The following is a 20,722-nucleotide window of genomic DNA, read 5'->3' as shown; positions in this document are numbered from 1 at the left end:
TTTCACTTAGGAGTGGCCAGACAGTGCCAAGTCGAAAGCGCTGCCAAGCCAAGCAAACAATGGCGAGAAGAGAAATAGCTGCGTTTAAGGGCTGCGAGAACTAACTCTCAAAAAGGGGGAGGCCGAGTGGAGGTCCTTCCTTCTGCGTCTGGGAAATACGACTAGGCGGCAATGTCACAATGGAAGTGCACGATTGATGACAGGCACAAATCAGATGACTGATGAGGAGCTTTGCCTTACAGGCCGTGTATTAAAGAATGAAATAGGGTTTAGGTTTTCCCTGTACAAATCCCCATTGACGATTGGAACTTACATCTGCGGTGGGCCACAGCTCCTTGATAATTCTCAATATCCGGCTGACCACCTCTTTTCTCATAGCGGCCTCCTCTGGCCGCGGAGACATGAAGTTGTAGAAGTCCATCAACTCTTCATGGAGTCTGAGAAAGAAACAATGGGATATAATGCCTGTGTTGTCATATCAGAGCATTTTTAACAGTCAGAGAATGCAGATTTACAGAATCGTCATTTATACTGGCATCAGTGTATCCTTAGTATCTTTATTTTAAGCTTAACTATACAGTCCCTGACAAAAGTCTTGTTGCTTATCCATTTTGTAGAAATAATTGCAAATAACCTGACTTTTAATTATTTAATTGGTTTCAAAAATGGCTCATATGAAAGCTAAGACCCTCCCAAATGATGTTGAATGTACAAAAATATATTTGTTTCACTGAAAAAAGATTTAACATTTAATGAAGCCATAAAGGTTAAATTTTGGCAAGACAAACGTTTTTTCGCCTACAGACAGTAGTGTGAAAATTGTTTTCTGAGTGAATCTAGGATCCATGCAGGCTCCAGTAGGTCTCCTGCAATATTTGTGGCAACTGCGGGGTAATTCAATGGACGATTCATCTGAAAAATCCACCTTTTGCCACTTTTCCAGCTCCCATCCTTTTGACAGGCTGTGGGTCTTGGCAAATGCCACACGGTTTTTTAATTGTCTGCACCCTGAGAGATAAATAGTCTGAAATATCAACAAATCTTAGCTGCCTCTTACATTCCTGACCATAAAAAGGGACAAATTCTGCAGCAGGATGGTGGTCCATCGCATACTTCAATCCCTACCTTGAAGTTCCTCAAGGCAAAGAAGATCAAGATCCTCCAAGACTGGCCAGCCCAGTCACCAGACATGAACATCATTGAGCAAGTCTGGGGTCTTGCTCAAGAGCAGACGAAACCCAAGTATGTTGATGAACTCTGGGAGGCATGCAAGACTGCTTTCTTTGATGTTCCTCATGACTTCAATAAATTGAATGAATCCTTGCCGAAGCCCATGGAAGTCATACAAGATATTATATTTGAATCTCACAGCACCACTACTTAATTCGCTTATGTTATGTAACATATTTTTGTATTTGAAGTCCATTTTTTGTTCAATTTTCACACTACTTTCTGTAGGCGACAAAACTTTTGTCTTGCCAAAATTTGGCCGTTATGTCTTCATTGAATGATAAATCTTTTTTCAGTGAAACAAATATATTTTTGTAAATTCAACATCATTTAGGAGGGTCTTAGCTTTCAGATGAGCCATTTCTGAAACCGATTGATTAAAAGTCAGGTTATTAGCAATTGTTTCTACAACTTCTGTTTGTACAGACTTTTGTCATGGACTGTACAGTGGTGCCCTTGTATCTACTTTTAAATGACATTTAGGAATGCTAGAAAATTAATTTCCATTGAGTTTCAAATGATTACATGTAAACTTGAGCTGAACAAATCTGAACATTCATTGTAGTTATATTTGAGATTAAATTTGTGATGACATTTTAAATCATTTATGCTTGTTTTTTTTCTCTTTTCAAGTTTTATATCACTACTCTGAACAAAACACGAGACCAAAGTTTCTGCATCTAATTAAAGCATTTCCATTCTTGCGTCAGAGCCAGTATAATGCAAACAGATTTGCACTTGCACAGCTCTTGACCACGTAGCAAATCCTCATTACGTTTTGTATTACAAAAATACGTTTCCTTGCCTAGCTTTTACAGAGAAAAATGACCAACTTTTAAAAACTTTGGCTGGAAAGAAATGTGATTCTCAAAGCCAAACAAAACCTACCGCACTTTAAATACGAATATTTATGTTTTTAGGCTTTATGTCAGCTTTTCAGACTTAGTAATGATAACATCTGATCTACATTCACTTTAGCAGCCACCTGAGGTGAATCAGGGACATTTCTAACATAGCCACAAGCAAGAAGAAACTACTATTGTAAAACTTCAGTTAGAGTATTTGTAAAGGAACCGCCAAAACTGACCAACATCTTTGGTAAAATACTTGTAATGATTGTAACTTGCAGTGTCAGCGCACCTCAATAGACCTCATTCTTGGCAGAGTCAAATGATTAATTCCAATCTATTGCATGATTTTATTTTTTCTCAATGTAATGATAGTTGAAGACGCTCAGTACTCATGCATAGAAAACTGAGTCGGTTGGTTCTGCTGGGCAAACATTTAGAACTAGGGGTGTGACAAAATATCGAAATGGTGATATATCGTGATACTTTGTATCCCATAAGGTTATCGATATGCTCCTGCCAAGAATCGAGATATCGTTTTAAAAAGGTGTCTGTGTTTAAAAAAAAAAAGTTCCTACCAAAATCTTCCACCATAATAGTGTCTCCGGCAACTCTAAGGCTGCCATTGATGGTGCTCGACGCCCAATCCATTTAGACTGGGAACGTTCGTTCATTCGAAATAGGGCTGCAGCTATCGATGATTTTAGTAGCCGATTAATCGATTAACTATTTATCTCGAATAATCGGATAAGAAACTTAAAAAATTATAATACCTGAGCTGAGCCTCACACGGTATATATATATAAAAAAAAAAGAAAATCTATGTACAACAAAGAACAATTGGCTAACTTACAAAGCAAAAGTCCGCTAACTTATATGCTATAATATGCTAACGCAGGGGTGGGCAAACTATTCCACAAAGGGCCGCAGTGGGTGCGGGTTTTTGTTGCAACCCATTAAGAGGACACCTTTTAACCAATCTGCTGTTTTACACGTGTAATCAGTCGATTGCAGTCAGGTGCTTCTCATTTCTGCTGAAACCTCATTGGTTAAACTAGCTGTGCTGGGTCAGTTGGAACAAAGACCAGGACCCACTGCGGCCCTCGAGGACCGGTTTGCCCACCCCTGTGCTAACGCTTTTTACAATGCTCTTAACAAATGGCTCAGACACATATTCCCACAAAAAATGGCTAAATATACCTTTACACTAAATTACGAATGCATTTAAAAAATCATTTGCGCAAACAAAAACTTCGCTTATGTTGGTCTTAACAGGGAGCAGATGGATTCAGCCATGTGAAATGAAATAGACTAGAGTGCCATGTATCCACCCAAATCAATTTTAAAAAATGCAAACACTTTCAAAACAAACCATTACAACGTCAATTTAATGAAACGAATACTCGAAGCAGCAACATTTAATTTGAATCTTTTTTTTTCTAATCGACTACTCGAGTTAATCGATTAATCGTTGCAGCACTAATTCGACACCAGAGCATTCGCAGTCAATCCGTCCGATTTTTCGGGCATTTACAGGTCACTTGCTGTTCATTTACAGGTCATTTCCTTTTGAGTTTGAGTCACTACCTAAACATTCAGGTGATTCCCAGGTCACTTCCTGTTCTGTAACGCAAAATAAACAGAAAATGACCCATAAAATACCCCCAAATCAACAGGAAGTAACTGAAAATCAACAGGTAATTGACCTTAAATGGCCCAAAATTACCTCATTGCTTGGCATTGGCTGCCAATGACGGCCATAGACGTTCAATCCGTTTGAAGTGGGAGGGATGGCCATTGGCCACCCTCCCAGTTCAAATAGATTGGACGTCTACTAGTGATAAACTCATTCCAATTCCTAGCAGAAGCTTGTTTTTCTGTTTATTAGTTGTTTGTAGAATATCCTAGAATGATTTCCTGACCAATGTATCGATAATCGTTGTATCGCCATATCGTCAGATCATCAATATCGTGAGCTTTGTATCGCAAATCGTATCATATCGTGGGGTAACAAGAGGTTCCCACTCCTATTTAGAGCTACTGCTGGTTTTAGTTTGGACCTGTAGGTTTCTACTTCCTGCTATTGTTTCTAGCCCCGTTTACTTGATAGCATTTGGGTTTGATTTCATTATGCTTGTGAGACAGTTGATTTGTTTTGAATGTTGACCAGTATCACAAAACGGACTGTAGTCGCCTTTGGAGGTGGCACAGCATAACAGGAAGATTTCTTAGCCTCCAAATGCCGAGGAACAGTAGGTCTCTGTTCCACCCCTGTGGCCGCTCATTTTTTCGAAGAATGCATGCCATAGTGTCAGTGTGAAATACGGAACAGGGGGACTGTCACAATCAATTACTGAAGCCCTACGGGGCATTCAGTCAGCTCATGTGCCCACGCCTTGGTGAAAACATTCTGCCAGCCAGCCAGACACTCATGCATAGATGTCAGACTGAAGAGCAGAGGTATTGTTGCACCATGCAACAAATATCTTCCAATCACACCTCATAGCAATACAATTTGAAGTTTTCAAAATACGTTCTTGAAGGCAACAATTAACGCACAGAGTTGACTCTGCATCACATCTATCATCCACCAGGCTCTACACATCTTATATTTGGACCCATTTGCATACTGCCTCCTAGTGTTTACAGCGAGAGACCACATAACTGAAATATCGTGTCCCAGGCTTCAAGTGTGACAAGATAAACATGTTGTTGTGTGTTAAATATAATCATTGCACGTTGTAACAATAATTTGCATGAATGTTTCATTTCCAGAAATGTTTGCTTTGAAAGTATTGTAATGCCCTCATATGTGTTCAAGAGAGTTGTTGGTGCAGTCACTTTATTCTCACTAGGAGTAAAAGAGTACTTCAATTCAGAGCTGCTATTGGCTATAACTCACAGCCAAAAATCTAGACACAGACCAGACTAAGGCCAAAAATCAAGATGATGTGCTATATAAATAAATTTGATCGATTGTTTGATTCCTGTTATCTTAAGTACTCAGTATTCAGAATTAGTATTTTTGTTTAAAATAAACAATAGCAAAATATAGTAGAATGATAAAATATTGGTACTTGGCATAAGTAAGTACTAGGGCTGCAGCTATCGATTATTCTATCAATTAGTTCGAATAATCGACTAATCTGATTAGGAATATTTAATGCGTACTTAAATGCTATAAAATAACTATATATGACGTAAAACACTCAGATGACTTGAACTTCCGCTCTGAGACACCCAAATTGCCAAAGTTAATCATCCGCATGTGTGATACATCCTTGGAAAACTTAAAATCTCAATTTTCTAGGGCAAGACAATTTTTGAACAGGAGGGCATTTAAAAAAAAACAAACATTTTTTTTAAAACAGCAAACCCTATCTGGAGGTGAGAGCACGCGAGAGCAGAATTACAGACGCCATTACTTTAACGAGATATTATTGCGTACTTACCTTGCTTCGATCCAAAAACTGCATGTAGCATATATCACTAAGTGTCAAGAGACTCAAGATACAGCTGTGAATGGCCACAGCTGGATTTTGGGGGGATTTTATGGGTGAAACATGGTCATATAACAAGGGTCGCGATGCAGAAATCGCAGACATCAAGGGGTGGTCGAGATTTTCTTTTTCATATAGTACCCTTTTAAACTATTTTTTTTTCAATTTTTCTTTATTTGGATGGATTATTTATCATCTAACATATCGGAGAAAATGCGACAGTAACAGAAAAAATACAATTAAGCGATAGTTATGAGGTAGATATCCGTGACTTTTTAACAGACACCATTATTTTCATTGTGACGCCATTTGTTTAAAAGTTTTAAACATGCGAGCGAATAATTTTTTAAAGTCTTTTTTTTTTTTTTTTTAATGAAATATTAGACATCAATTAATGATTCTAAGATTAAAATGAGAGACATTTTGAATAATAAATATAATTAATTACCTTCGTTTTATGGCTGGGTTGAAACAAAAGCGGTTGCGCGATGTCTGTAAATGGAGGTTTTCAGGGTAAAACGGACAGATTATAAATAGTTTAGGGGCTTCATGCGCCATGAATCTGATATGGCAGCATATAGACATATTGTTCTATCAAACAACAGTTGTTTTGGCTTAAAATACAGCAGTTTCTTTTAAAGAGGAGTGCAAGAGCAGAAACTGCTTTTTCAGTCTTGTCTGTGCTTTCCGCCATATATGTTTTTTTTACAATATTATTAACTAATCGTTCAAACACATATTCCCACAAAAAACAGCTAAATATACCTTTAAACTAAATCATGAAAGCATAACATATGAACTCAAACAAAAACTTGCCTAATGTTGGTCTTAACAGGGAGCAGCTGGATTCAACCATGTTAAATAAGTTATGGCATATTCACTGTTGCCACTAGAGGGCAGTGCATCTACCCAAATCAATAAAACTAAATGCAAACACTTTCAAAACAAAACATGACAACGCCACTCTAATCAAAAATATACTCGAATCAACAAAATTTGATTCGAAGCATTTTTTTCTAATCAAATTACTCGAGTTAATCGATGAATCATTGCAGCACTAGTAAGTACACAAATGTAAAGTGGATGTGGAAATATATAGTTGTATTCTGCTTATAAAACACAAAAGTGGAATTACTGCACCAGTATCCAAAAAAGATGGTCACTGAGCATCTTAAAGTTTTTATGAAATAGTATTGTGGTCCAAAATATGACATTTAAACCATAGTTACAACTAGGGCGGAATGATATTGGAAAAAACTTACATTGCAACTTTTTGGGGTTTTGTGATCTATTGCGATATAGCAATATTAGAACTAGAAGAATTTTCAAAAGATGACTTGAACAGCTCTGTTTGGGAAGACTTTGGTTGACTCCACATGTTTTGGTTTTAGTGTATTCTATTCAGTATTTTATTAGATTGTTTTTCCCTGAGTTTCCCCCTTGTTTTTCTTATTTATCCTTGGAATCTTCATTTTTTTCTTTATTTTATATTCTAACAACTCATCATATTGTTTATAAAAATGTTGTCTTAATTTCTGTATTTTTTATTGTTGCATTATAGATTTAAGGTGCTTCAATTTACTTTAATTGTATTTATTATTCCTTTATTTAAGGACTGAAAGTGCAAAAAAAATGGCAAAACCGCACTATCCAATTGTATTCATATAATACCATTTAATCCAGGCTAAGTGGTTTTATCTGTGAATAATGAAGATTGCTGTATATAAAAGGGATACAGGAAGCCATGTCTCAGCACAGTTGCCGCTTTTATGAAGCAAACCAAAAGTTTACGTGTTAAAAATAGTAATCATAATAATCGCACATCTTGCGATAGGAATAACATGCATGCGAACATCGCGATGGCGATATTCAAACGATATACAGTGATCTCTCGCTACTTCGCACTTCAAACTTGGCGCCTTCAGTCCATCGCGGATTTTTTCCCCCCAATTAAAAAAATAAATACAGATGAGTTGTACCTAGCCGATCGCGTAGTCTCACTCACCTTCCCTTCCTCTCCATGCTCTTTGTCATCAGGCAGTGGAGTTGCTTATTAAAGTTAACGATGATTGACAGAAATCTAATGTTTGATCCAGCCACAGATGCATGGAACCCGAAGCTTCAAAGCGCTGCATGCGTCAGTCATTGTTTAACTTGTTAAACAGTTGCTGTAGAAACTCATTGTAAGTGAGCAGCTTGAGCGGATTTGAGTGGACTCGCTCAATGAAGCATTTAGGAATTCAATTCTTGTTTAAAAATAATTTGGTGGGACAGTAACATGTTTAAAACTTATAATTATTACATTAGAAGTGCTTAAAAACTAGAGGTGGGAATCTTTGGTAACCTAACAATTTGATTACGATTCAGCGGCTACGATTCGATTAAAAATCGATTATTGATGTAACCCCCCCAGCTATTAGCTACTTTTAATGTTTCGTACATTAGTTAAAAAATTGACAAAAATCCTCTCAGGCTTCAATACACCACTGTTTCAGTATCAAGTTAACACTCCAAACAGTAAATAAAATACTCAAGTCCCCATTGTGTATCAGCAGCTTTAAACTATATTCAATTAATTTAATGTCAACCAATGATAATCTTTCCGTTAAAGTTGTTATAATTGCTCCTGTTATTCCATAATTTCCCTTCTGTCTACTTTCGACATGTGAAAGTTTTCAATCTGTTTTAAAGATAGATTCAAGTAAAGATTTTGCCGATTTAGGAGTATTTTAGATAAAAAAGTTTATTAGGTTCGCTTAGAAGGTTCACTATAACAGCCTTCCAGGGAAGTCTACTCCTTGAAGATGGCGGCTGTTTACTATGGCCGGCAAGTCTGTCATTTTGCATCTAGTTTTCTATACATGTGTTGCTAACGCTTCCGAGTGTCATTTCACATCTAGTTCTTTATACATGTGATATCTACCATAGCATTATGTGGACGTAGTTTGTAGCGGCTGTCAGAAGCAGTCAGGTATTATTGTTTTTTTTTTTTTTTTTTTTTTTTTATCTGGCGGCATGAGTTGAGTTAGTGAAAAGCATGATGTTTACTCTCGGTCCGTTCCTCATTGAATCCCGAAGGCCGCGCTGACTGTGTTTTAGTTCCGCTTTCCTTGACATTTGTCAATCATCGGAATTTGGATGTTTGGAAATCGTTCTCAAATCTTCCACGGCGGGATCGTGAATAATCTAAGAATCGGAAACTTCAAACACCTCTATTAAAAAACATTTATCAATGTATACATATTCTTTTTTATAATTACACTTTTGGCAAAAAAGTGGAAAAACATGTCTTATATGGCTCTTTTTCCAATGCTAAATCTTAATAAATACATTGAACACACACACACACACAAAATAAATAAATAAAAAAATTGGGGTAGGGTGGTGGGGCGCCACCTAGCGGTTTTTCACTTGTCGTGGCGGGTTCTGGTCCCCATTAATCGCGAAAAACGACTGTGGTCAAGCCACCCTCCACTCGTTAAAACGAAGTCAAGCTAGCCGCCCCTCATTTGGATCATTGTTTGCATTGTGTGCATAACGGTAATGCAACGCGCTGGCTTCCGAATGGTGCAACTTGCTGGATTCATAATGGAACGCGCTGCATTGCCCAGTTTTGCTGTCATTTCGCCTGATTTCAAAAATTAATTTAAAAAAATCTGGCTGATATCCCGGGACGGTTCCACTTCTGAGGTACACTACACTACCTCAAGACTCGAACTAAAGTACTCTGATAAAATTCTGATGTATCATTTCAAAATAAAAGTACTCTGAAAATTGCCCATTTTGGCTGTCATTACGCCTGATTTCAAAAATTCATTAAAAAAAATCTGGCTGATATCCCGAGACGGTTCCACTTCTGAGGTATACTAGACTACCCCAAGACTCGAACTAAAGTACTCTGATAAAATTCTGATGTATCATTTCAAAATAAAAGTACTTTGAAAATTGCCCATTTTGACTGTCATTTCGCCTGATTTCAAAAATTAATAAAAAAAAATCTGGCTGATATCCCGAGACGGTTCCACTTCTGAGGTATACTATACTACCCCAATAGTCGAACTAAAGTACTCTGATAAAATTCTGATGTATCATTTCAAAGTAAAAGTACTTTGAAAATTGCCCATTTTTGCTGTCAATTCGCCTGATTTCAAAAATTGATTAAAAAAATCTGGCTGATATCCCGGGACGGTTCAGCCAGATTTTTTCAAATTAATTTTTGAAATCAGGCGAAATGACAGCAAAACTGGGCAATGCAGCGCGTTCCATTATGAATCCAGCAAGTTGCACCATTCGGAGGCCAGCGCGTTGCATTACCGTAATGCACACAATGCAAACAATGATCCAAATGAGGGGCGGCTAGCTTGACTTCGTTTTAACGAGTGGAGGGTGGCTTGACCGCAGTGAAAAACGAGGGATCACTGTATTGTGCAGGCCAAGTTACAAACAGAGCACAAGCCCATATAACAGCACGTTTTCGTTCATTGTCATTCTTTACTTAAAACTAAGACTATATTTTAAACGTTTACAAGACGAATATATTTTTCTTGATAATTAATGAAACACACATAAAACCAAGCTGTGATTGTGCTTTTTCCAGAACTTATTTAAACTTTTAAAGTTAACGAGGTAAGTCCATACATTTTTTATATCGTTGCGTAAATCTCAAAACAATATTTCTTGATGTAACATATTACATCACGTTAGGAAGAGTGGGCCGGGTTAGCCGCTGATGCTATTCAAGAACATGCCTTACGCTACTCTGGCTGCGTGCAGGCCTATTAAACTAGAGCGGGAGTATACCTGCCCAGGTTTTTAACGTAAAACCCCGAACAAGTGTCGAACTCACCCGAGGACCCCCGGGGTGTAGTTTCGCGTCTTCCAGGGCGTCCAAGTGCTCGCGTCGTTGCCGTTAGTGCAATTTGAAAGCAAGTAATTGACCCCGTAAGTGCTGGCCTTATTGTCACTTTTCCTCCGGCCGGGGTGGTGGTGGTGAGGGGGGTTCACAGGTATAGAAGGGGCCACCTGGTGATTTTTAGCGCACAGCTGCTGCAAATTTAAAATGTGACTGCTGTGATGCAGGAGATGTTGGTGGTACCGGTTGTTGTCAGTGTTGTCACCCAGAGCAAATAGCGGCCCGACGTTTTTATTCCCTGCCGTGGAGGGGGGACTGTCCGCCGCCCGGGATTCAAGCGAGGAAGCGACAGGGCCAGGCTTGGTGGGAACTGCCTTCCCTTCACCAGCATCGGATGAGGCCGGGGTAAAAAAGTTGGACAGCGCCATGCCGAGGGATGATATCGCGGCGTCGTTCACACAAGCCGAGCCGCCGCCGCCACCGCTGTTCGTGATGCTGTGATGGCCGCCGCCTCCGCCGCCGCTGCTGCCCAGGCTCTTGCTCGACACCACGGCATTTTTCAACACGTCCAGCGCGGCGTAATTGACGCACTGGTTGTGGACATGCTGGGCGGCGAGCGTCCGTACTCCCTGAGAGGTTTCCCAGACGTGCATCCATAAGGCGTTCGCCGGTCCTTTCTGTTCGGGCTGAATCCAAGCTACCCTCGGATCCATTCAACTTGGTTCTCCGGTGACCCCCCCGTGTTGGGTAGAACGCCAGCGAGTCCGTCTTGATGCCGCGCGCTAAGCCGCCGTCCCGAGAGATGACCCAACGCTGTCCGGGGTGCACGAAAATTAAGCGTAAAACCGAGTTAGGACCATTGACAAAGTAGTCCCTGCTACACCGCTAGATCACGGGAAAACGCTCGCTGATTTCTATTGGGATTCAATATGGCGTATTCTCTTCAAATCTTCGCGCATGCGCGTTGAAAAGGGGATCCTTATTCAACGACTACTGCGCCCACTCCTATGAATGCCCTCTTGAGGCTGAATGGGGAACTGCAACCAAATTTGAATTTTATTACTTTTAAATCGTTTAATTTCCGCTTCCTCTCAATTGCATTACGATTGATGTTATATAGCACATCATTTTAAATACGTGGTCTTTTATACTACATTTTCTATTTACTTTTAATATGGTAACGAATTTGCAACGGTCACACATAATTGCATCCCTTTAGCATATTGTTACTTGTATAAAAGAACCCATTAAAAATAGCTTTATATTTTAATAATAGTAAATATAGTAATACATTTGCATTACTAAATTCTGATGCATTGATTTTTTAAGTAAACGTACTGTATTTAAAACATCCCAAATAAAAATTCCATTGGTTGCACAAGACTTTATTTTAGCATACCATTGACCAAATGCAAACCTTTTTATATTCCATTTATTATATATCAGTATTTTGTTTGCAAAAACCTGCTGCTCTTTTCCTACTAAAAGGAAAAGGCTCCAAATCTAGAACAGTACATTGGCAAATTTCCAGCAAAACATAACTCACCAATACACATCATGAATGTTGATGGAATATGAAATACTTATACGGGTCATAATCCCGCCCTCTTTATATGCTGCTCACGTACACTTGAGGCCGCCCATTGAATATAAAGGGAAATACTGAAATGATCATCCTTCGATGTAGCTGCTTTGAAACAGCAGGTGCTGTCACGCATCACAACATCACTGTAAGAGCCATCTTGCAGCCTGTATCGTTTTACACCTCGACTGTATGATGAGACGAGACTGAGTATAATGTACATGATAGAGGGGGGACTGTAGGAAGAAGTCTCTTGCATAACACCTAACCCCCGACCCTGGCCGCTCACGTGTATCATAACACAGTCTAGCCAAAAAAAGGCCCAAGAGCAAACTATGTGTCAGATAGAATATGTGGCCGTATCCCAACACTCGCAGGCATGCACACAGCTGCTCAGTCCTACTATGCGAAAAGATGCTTCCTTTCTCATACAGTATCTTTAGCTCTATCTAAGCGTAAGTGGGTGTCAACAGCAGCAGGCTACAAGTCGTTCGCTGTGTGTGGTTTGCAAGGATTCTTTGCCTTGCTGTCATCTGTGGGGCTTCCCATGTCGTACGGGTTGGACGACAACTGACACACGCAGCTTCAGGTAGAGGACTAACCGGTACTGCACAAGCAGATAGTGGCAATAGATTTCTTCTTTGCCTTATTGTCATAGTGGGATTTCCCCACGTCGTACGGGTTAGACCACATCTGACAGCCGCAACACAGGGGAGCAGCTTCGAGGAGAGACCTAACCGTGCAGATAGTGACAACTGATTTTTGCGGTTTGTCTCGAGTTTACAGCATGCTAATTAGGCCAAACATGCTCTGCGGTCTGTATTAAACCAAAGTATAATCACGTTAAAAAAACTCGAAATTCATAGTAGAACCGCCAGAGACATTCTTAACACTCATTTCCACAAAAAAACATGAAAGACATAAAAACGCATCTTTGGCACTAAATGAGTTAATAACATTGCAGCTGCATAGTTCTACGAAATGTGATTTCATGTTGGAGCACGATCAGTCATAAAAACAAATATGCCAAAATATAGACATTGTTTTCTTGCCACATAAATGATGCAATAATGTTTGACACTGAGCTCTAAATTATCTATTTCTTCTCTGTGATTGACTGGTGACCAGTCCAAAATGTGACCAGTGACCCAAATGAGTACAAGTGTTACAGAAAACGGATGGAAAGACAAATCCTATCAACGTTAACAGGAGAAATAAGAGACTTGATTCTTTGTTTTTTCCCTAGTCCAAACCTCATTAAGCAACTGTGACAGAAGCTCAACAAATAATAAAAAGCCTCGCCAGGAGATTGAGCATCTGTTACACCCCCTCTCTTTCTGCCATGCATGTTAAATGGACTCATTTGCTCCCTTTCAATCCTGTAGGCAATGCGGTGTGTAGAAGTATGAATACTGCATTTGGCGTCAAACCACAAACCACATGATTGCGAGAATAAATCTCCCTCTTTTCGCCACGCAATAAGACCTACTGTAGTGTAATTGACAGTGACATGAAGCAGATTTCACAATACTTTCTCTGCATAACACTTGACAATTCAGTCCATGTGTATAAATGGTATAGCACATTTATTTCAAATTGCATTAAAACAATACATAAAAACATGAACCCATAATTTAGCGTACTTTTCCTGTTTTTTGATCAAGGTCACCTAAGATTATTGAACATCTCTAAAGATTATCCTGCTGTGCCTTGACAAGTGAGATGGTAAAACCCAGTATGTGCACCTTAGCTTGCATAGTGGCCTGAAATATTTGTCCTCTATTAACACGAGTGAAGATTTAGAGATAAAAATGCAGATGGCATTTGCTGCAGGCACACTGTGGAAGCTCAAGCTTCAGTTTACACTTCACTCGCCTCCTGCCGCCACCCAAAAGGTCACTTTTAGGGTTTCGTATAAATGAAGAATGCAACTCCAGCTGTGCTTTTCATCTGCATTAGTCACCACTATCTTGCCATTTATGTGCAAGCCTAACTTTCCCCTTTACTTAGCCGCAGCATCTCATAAAACATCCACGATTGTCAGCGTCAACTACGACGCAGGAACATTTCAGGCACGGCTGAGTTATTGAAGGAGCCCCCCCGTTCGGGCTCCATTTGTGGCGCAGGAGCCAAGGACGGACAGGCATGCTACGGTTACAGGCCAGAGGTTGGGTTACATTTCGTCTTTTTTATTCTTGCACGGTGACGAGGTCTGAACAAAAAATGTCTTGAGATGAATTGATGGTTCCTTACTCATCGTTTTCAGGCTGACAGTGAATGATAATGTTTCAGTGCCAATGACGCCAAAAACGCAAGGTTCCTGTACATGACTGTCTATGTCCATCTTAGTGAGGCAATTTAGCAGAAAAATAGTGTCTGTCTTCCTCAGGAAGGGTTCTGAGGTTATAAAAAAAAAAAAAAGAGCCTTGGACCGTGATGAAATGCATTGGGTAAAGTTCCATTCGGGTCTCATAGATGGCAGAAGTGTAATGCACATAAAGTGGTTGGCAAATGAAAGATGTATAGAAATGTACTTTAATGCTAAGTTCATTGGTTTCCGCCTTGGTTCATGCAACATGTCTCCAAAAATGTTTGTAGTAGTCCGTTAAACAATCCAAAAATAAAAAATAAAACTGTACATATATAGAAAAAAGTCCATAACAGAAGATTTGTATGTTTGGTAGGTTTAAATGTTGATTGTTGTAACTGTCATTTCAGGAGTCCTTCTATATTGCCGTTGGGTCTTGAACATATATTCCATGAAAAATCAGGACTTATTGTATAGGGGCATTTTCTAAATCAAAAAAGGGATCAATGCCTTCCTGTCTTTCGGGTAGTCTTCGAATTTACCAAGGTACCATCTGGAAAAAGCAAGCATATAAGGTGGTCTTATCATATTGCCTGAAGCAACGGCACCCCACAACTGTGTTTATCTTCTTACTTGTGGTGCGCAAAAGCCCTGCTGCTAAGGACCACGACGGTGAAGATGGCAAAAGCTGTGCTGTGAACAGATTGGCCCGCCAGCGCAAAGCCCGCCCACTCAGTTATCTCCCCGAAGAAGTTGGCTCCAGAAACGTACTCAAACATGCCACCTGTGGGGTATTTTGACAAAAGCATGTCATAGTTAATAAGACACATGGGAACGGTTTAAAATTGAAGAAAATTGTGCAGCATGTCTCCTTCAAGAGGACTTGAAAGTAACAGATGCATAGCTGTTGTCGCATGCCAGTAGAATTTTACCTCTGGGGATCTTATATCCGCTCTCTCCAGGCCTCCTCAGATTCCTGAGGATGTGGTCAGAGTGCAAATTCGTCAGCCAGCCAAACAACCACAACGCACAACCTGCAATCAAATCAACCCAACATTAAACATTGATAATGTAGACATTCACTTCATGTTACATTTTTATTGTTATATGACAGCTACAAAGCAGGGAAGTAGCTGGTTTAAGTTCAAATGTAGGACTATGAGCTACTGTAATAATGACACTATAATAATGTGTACGGTGGCCGAGAGGTGTCCGGCGAAATGCAAAGTCCAAACACTTTGCAAATAGAAAAAAAGCATGAGCCCCAATTGCAAACGCTTTGCAAAAGGAAAAAGCATAAATGCAAACTGCCACAACACGATCCCCAATCCTAAAGCGCGATTGCAAAATGAAAAAAAAAGCACGAATCCCAATTGCCACAACACGACAGCAAATGGCTTGCAGCACGACAGCAAATGGCTCGCAGCATGAATGCAAAACGCTTGCAGCACAACAGCAAAATCACGCAACACAACAGCAAAATCCTGCAGCACGACGGCAAGAGGATAACCCAGAAGTAGAAAAACGAAAAAAGGACGAAACTTTGTATATTGCTATATGTGCTATGGAGAGTATGTATAAAATGTGTGTATATTATATATATATATATATATATATATATATATATATACACACAGTATATATACAGTGGCGCAAATAAGTAACAATTATATTTCCCATTATAGCACATTATTCTGCTGCATTTATACTATACTATACTATACTATACTATACTATACTATACTATACTATATACAGTGGGGCAAATCAGTATTTAGTCAACCACTAATTGTTCACATTCTCCCACTTGAAAATATTAGAGAGGCCTATAATTGTCAACATTGGTAAACCTCAACCATGAGAGACAGAATGTGGGAAAAAACAAAAAAAAAACAAAATCACATTGTTTGATTTTTAAAGAATTTATTTGCAAATCATGGTGGAAAATAAGTATTCTGTCAATACCAAAAGTTCATCTCAATACTTTGTTATGGACCCTTTGTTGGCAATGACGGAGGCCATACGTTTTCTGTAACTCTTCACAAGCTTTTCACACACTGTTGATGGTATTTTGGCCCATTTCTCCCTGCAGATCTCCTCTAGAGCAGTGATGTTTTGGGTGTGTCGTTGGGCAACACAGACATTCAACTCCCTCCTCACCCCGTGGCGTCAAAATGATAACAAGAACGGTGAGCAAAACTCCCAGAACCACACATGGGGACCTAGTGAATGACCTACAGAGAGCTGGGACCACAGTAACAAAGGTTACTATCAGTAACACAAAGCGCCGCCAGGGACTCAAATCCCTGTACACGTCCAGGCCCGTCTGCTGTTTGCTAGAGAGCATTTGGATGATCCAGAAGAGGACTGGGAGAATGTGTTATGGTCAGATGAAATCAAAATAGAACTTTTTGGTAGAAACACAGGTTCTCGTGTTTGGAGGAAAAAGAATACTGAATTGCACCATACCCACTGTGAAGCAAGGGGGTGGAAACATCATGCTTTGAGGCTGTTTTTTCTGCAAAGGGACCAGGACGACTGATCTGTGTAAAGGAAAGAATGAATGGGGCCATGTATCGAGAGATTTTGAGTGAAAATCTCCTTCCATCAGAAAGGGCATTGAAGATGAGACTTGGCTGGGTCTTTCAGCATGACAATGATCCCAAACATACAGCCCAGGCAAAAAAGGAGTGCTTTCGTAAGAAGCAATCAATCAATCAATCAACTTTATTTGTATAGCACATTTAAAAATCCGCCAAGGAGACCAAAGTGCTTTACATAGCAAAACACAGCAAAATAAGTCAACTTTGAAAGATAAAACAAACACATAAAATAAAATAAATAAAAGACGAGGTCATAAACTGTCATTGCACATTAAAAGCTGAAGAAAAATAAAATGTTTTAAGATGTGATTTAAAATCCGTAAGTGAGGGGGCCTGTCTAATAGTAAGTGGTAATTGGTTCCACAACCTGGGCGCCATCACCGCAAATGCACAGTCACCCCTAAGCTTCAGCCTTGATCTTGGGACTACTAGAAGCAGGTGGTCAGCTGATCTGAGGGTTCTGGTTGGACTGTAAGGCTGAAGCAGTTCTGACAAATATGGCGGCGCAAGATTATTCAAACATTTAAAAACAAATAATAATATTTTAAAATGTATTCGGTAATGTACCGGGAGCCAGTGAAGAGATGCTAAAATTGGGGTGATATGTTCACGCCTGCGGGTTCTAGTTAGGAGTCGAGCAGCAGAGTTTTGTACAAGTTGCAGACGGGCCAGTGCCGCCTGACCGACACCTGCATACAAAGAATTACCGTAATCCAGCCGAGTTGTGACAAAAGCATGAATCAATTTTTCCATATCAGAGCGTGAAACAATAGATTTCACCTTAGCAATCTGGCGAAGCTGATAAAAACAGTCCCGAACAACACAAGAAATCTGCTTCTCAAATTTAAAATCAGCATCAAATTGGACCCCTAGATTTTTGACATAATTCTTAAGAAACGGAGACAATGAACTGAGGTCAACATTCAGGGAGGCCTGGCTACTCGGTTTGAACACAGCACAGCACAGCAACAAGCATTTCAAGGTCCTGGAGTGGCCTAGCCAGTCTCCAGATCTCAACCCCATAGAAAATCTGTGGAGGTAGTTGAAAGACCATGTTGCCCAACGACACCCCCAAAATATAACTGCTCTAGAGGAGATCTGCATGGAGGAATGGGCAAAAATACCAGCAACTGTGTGTGAAAAGCTTGTGAAGAGTTACAAAAATGTTTGGCCTCCGTTATTGCCAACAAAGGGTACATAACAATGTATTAAGATGAACTTTTAGTATTGACCAAATACTTATTTTCCACCATGATATGCAAATAAATTATTTAAAAATCAAACAATATGATTTTCTGTTTTTTTCCCCCCACATTCTGTCTCTCATGGTTGAGGTTTACGAATGTTGACAATTATAGGCCTCTCTAATATGTTCAAGTAGGAGAGCTTGCACAATTAGTGGTTGACGAAATACTTATTTGCCCCACTGTATATAGTATGGTATAGTGTAGTATAAATGCAGCAGAATAATGTGTTATAATGGGAAATGTAATTGTCCACCATGCAAACAATGAATACACATTGTTAAAAGAATTCCTCTCATTGCAGTAAGATTATACAACTGTATTGGAAAAGCTCCACTCCCCCCCTAAAGATCTGAAAACTGGTACCTACCTGCAATGAAGCATGGATGCATCACCCAGTCTGCAGGGTACTCTGCATAGTGGCTCAGATATCTGATCTGCATGAAGCCATTGTACATGCAGAAAACAAGAGCCAGGAAAAAGGGCAGGAATGGTGTCGGTTTACCTCCTCGGATTAAAAATGGATAAATAAGTGATCTGGAACAGAATAAGCAAAGGTCAAAAACAAAGCACCAAAGTAACACTCGGACATACAGTGCTGTAATGTACATATTCTATATTCGGTGGCAATTGACAAAGACAGAGTGCTAGATTTCACCAGAGTTATACACTTTTAAGAGTAATGTCTTTGGTCAGATTATAAAAACAGCAAGTAGGTGAGTTTTTCAGCAAACACTGGTGAGTTGATAAAACTCGGGGGCTCAATGTAATTTTGACCACTCTTGAGTACTTTGCTGCCTATCTAAACAATGACAAATCTAAGCATTTACCCACCTTTGTGTATAGTGGCACAAAAACATTGCAATGAGCAGCTGATTCGCAAGATGCGAGCTCCTCGCTGATGATGCCCACATTAGCAAACAGACGGGCAGCAGGAAAGCGGGCAGCTCCTGGACAAACCAGGCCAGCTTGGCGTTCACCGGGAATCCGTATGTACTCGAAGCGTACCGTCCATACGGCACGTCGTTAAAAAGCAAAGAAACAAATGTGCAAACTGCCATTAAAATCATGAAGTAAGCCATGCAGTCCAAGACGTACAGCTCTTCCTCCGGAGAAGAAAATAAGGCCGAAAGAAGACTATCCATTTTGGCGGCGTGTTGGTCACATAAAAGTAGAAAGATAAAATAGTAATAGAGAAAAATCCGTAATTTTCTTGTACCAAACTACACAGGTACTACATTTTACCATTCAGCCATACGATAAAACGATGTTATGAAATTAACCAATCACATCACATGAACACATGGTTTTTCAGTTCCTCAGCCAATCAAACCGCGCGGTGTCACATGGACTTATTTTACACAACGTACTGTCTAACTAAAGTGACTTTTTACGTAACGTTTCCCCACTACAATATCATAAAACGCATGTCTATGATTCATTGCCTCAATTATCAAACGCACGTCACTGTGTATCCGAGAAGAGAGAAAGTTAATTATGGCAAAGCCCTTATGAATGCAGAAGCTGAGGTCATTTAAAAGGAATACGGAAGTAGCACACGCCCACGCGCATGCGTAGTAAACACACCAGTCCTGTTTGAAAATATACGATGTCAGTGTGTTGTGTAGTTTGTCCAGGCGAAATCGTAATGGAACAACAGCGACATCTGATGGCACATTGAAGTTAAAGCAGCTAGCACAGTAAAACCGATGATTGGGGCTTTAACTCGTTTACTGCCATTGACAGTGACAAATAAAATTACAGCACTTAAGTTTGAACTGATGGCTGGCATTGAGTGATCATGTTTCGCTGCCATTGACGGCGCTAGACGTCCAATCCAATCCGCGATCGAATGATTGATGGCAGTCCTCCACAGTGAAATTGGATTGGACGTCTAGCACCATCAATGGCAGAAAACTAGATTTTAGAAAAAAAAAAAAAAAAGTTCATTCATACCATTGAATATATTCATGTTTTAAGTAAAGCAATACACAGGAAAATAAAATAAGTAGTGAAGTAAATCAAAGAAATACATAAAATCTGCACCAAAGAGTTACCAACATCTTTATTATTTTTTTTTTTCGGACAGGAACTTCACTGAGCAATTTCAATAACATTTTCTTAACAATTTTCCCATTTTTTTTTGTTCATGTACATGTTTGTGTGTCATGTGCAGTTAGAAGTGTTTCTCATCGCTCATTCATACCGTCGGTCAAGTCAAGTCACAGTTTTACAAAGATGGGTTGTTTTGAAAGCAAATGGAAGGGAAACGATAACAAAATAAAGGAATAGAGGAAATAAATACACGTAAAAAGAAATGAGAAGGACCAGAGCAGGACAAGGTGAGGACTGGTCAGGGATGTTGCGTATATGAAAAGTTGTAGATTAACAGTGTAAACATTTATAGCATAGTACAACATGACATGCTATTGGACTTTTGATACATATGGCAACAGTATCCAGGACGGAAGACATAAAACGTCAGATTTGGGATTTTCTCTGATTCCATCTGGAACACGATTTCCTGATTAGTAGGCAGATTTTTCTTATTTCCT

General features: G+C 39.5%; 2 protein-coding genes across 2 annotated transcripts in view; both read right to left on the bottom strand.

Annotated features, from left to right (window-relative positions):
• Positions 1-11,399, bottom strand: part of tent4a (terminal nucleotidyltransferase 4A) — a 31,871-nt gene extending 20,472 nt beyond the window's left edge. The window contains exons 1-2 of the mRNA XM_057828341.1: positions 10,425-11,399; positions 314-437 (exon numbers count right to left, since the gene is read on the bottom strand). Coding sequence (XP_057684324.1) covers positions 314-437; positions 10,425-11,143 — 843 coding nt within the window. The 5' untranslated portion in view covers positions 11,144-11,399. The remainder of the gene's footprint in view (positions 1-313; positions 438-10,424) is intronic.
• A 484-nt stretch (positions 11,400-11,883) lies between these two features.
• srd5a1 (steroid-5-alpha-reductase, alpha polypeptide 1 (3-oxo-5 alpha-steroid delta 4-dehydrogenase alpha 1)) lies at positions 11,884-19,716 on the bottom strand. Its single transcript, XM_057828055.1, has 5 exons — positions 19,002-19,716; positions 18,538-18,704; positions 15,253-15,354; positions 14,954-15,104; positions 11,884-14,873 (listed from the first exon to the last, which is right to left on the bottom strand). The coding sequence occupies exons 1-5, from the start codon at positions 19,310-19,312 to the stop codon at positions 14,807-14,809; spliced, it is 798 nt and encodes a 265-aa protein (XP_057684038.1). The 5' UTR covers positions 19,313-19,716; the 3' UTR covers positions 11,884-14,806.
• Between the last annotated feature and the right edge of the window lie 1,006 nt (positions 19,717-20,722).

The sequence above is a fragment of the Corythoichthys intestinalis genome, chromosome 22 (genome assembly GCF_030265065.1).
Source record: "Corythoichthys intestinalis isolate RoL2023-P3 chromosome 22, ASM3026506v1, whole genome shotgun sequence".
NCBI lineage: Eukaryota > Metazoa > Chordata > Actinopteri > Syngnathiformes > Syngnathidae > Corythoichthys > Corythoichthys intestinalis.
The sequence above is the reverse complement of the archived record's forward strand: the minus strand, read 5'-3'. Positions and strand labels throughout refer to the sequence as shown.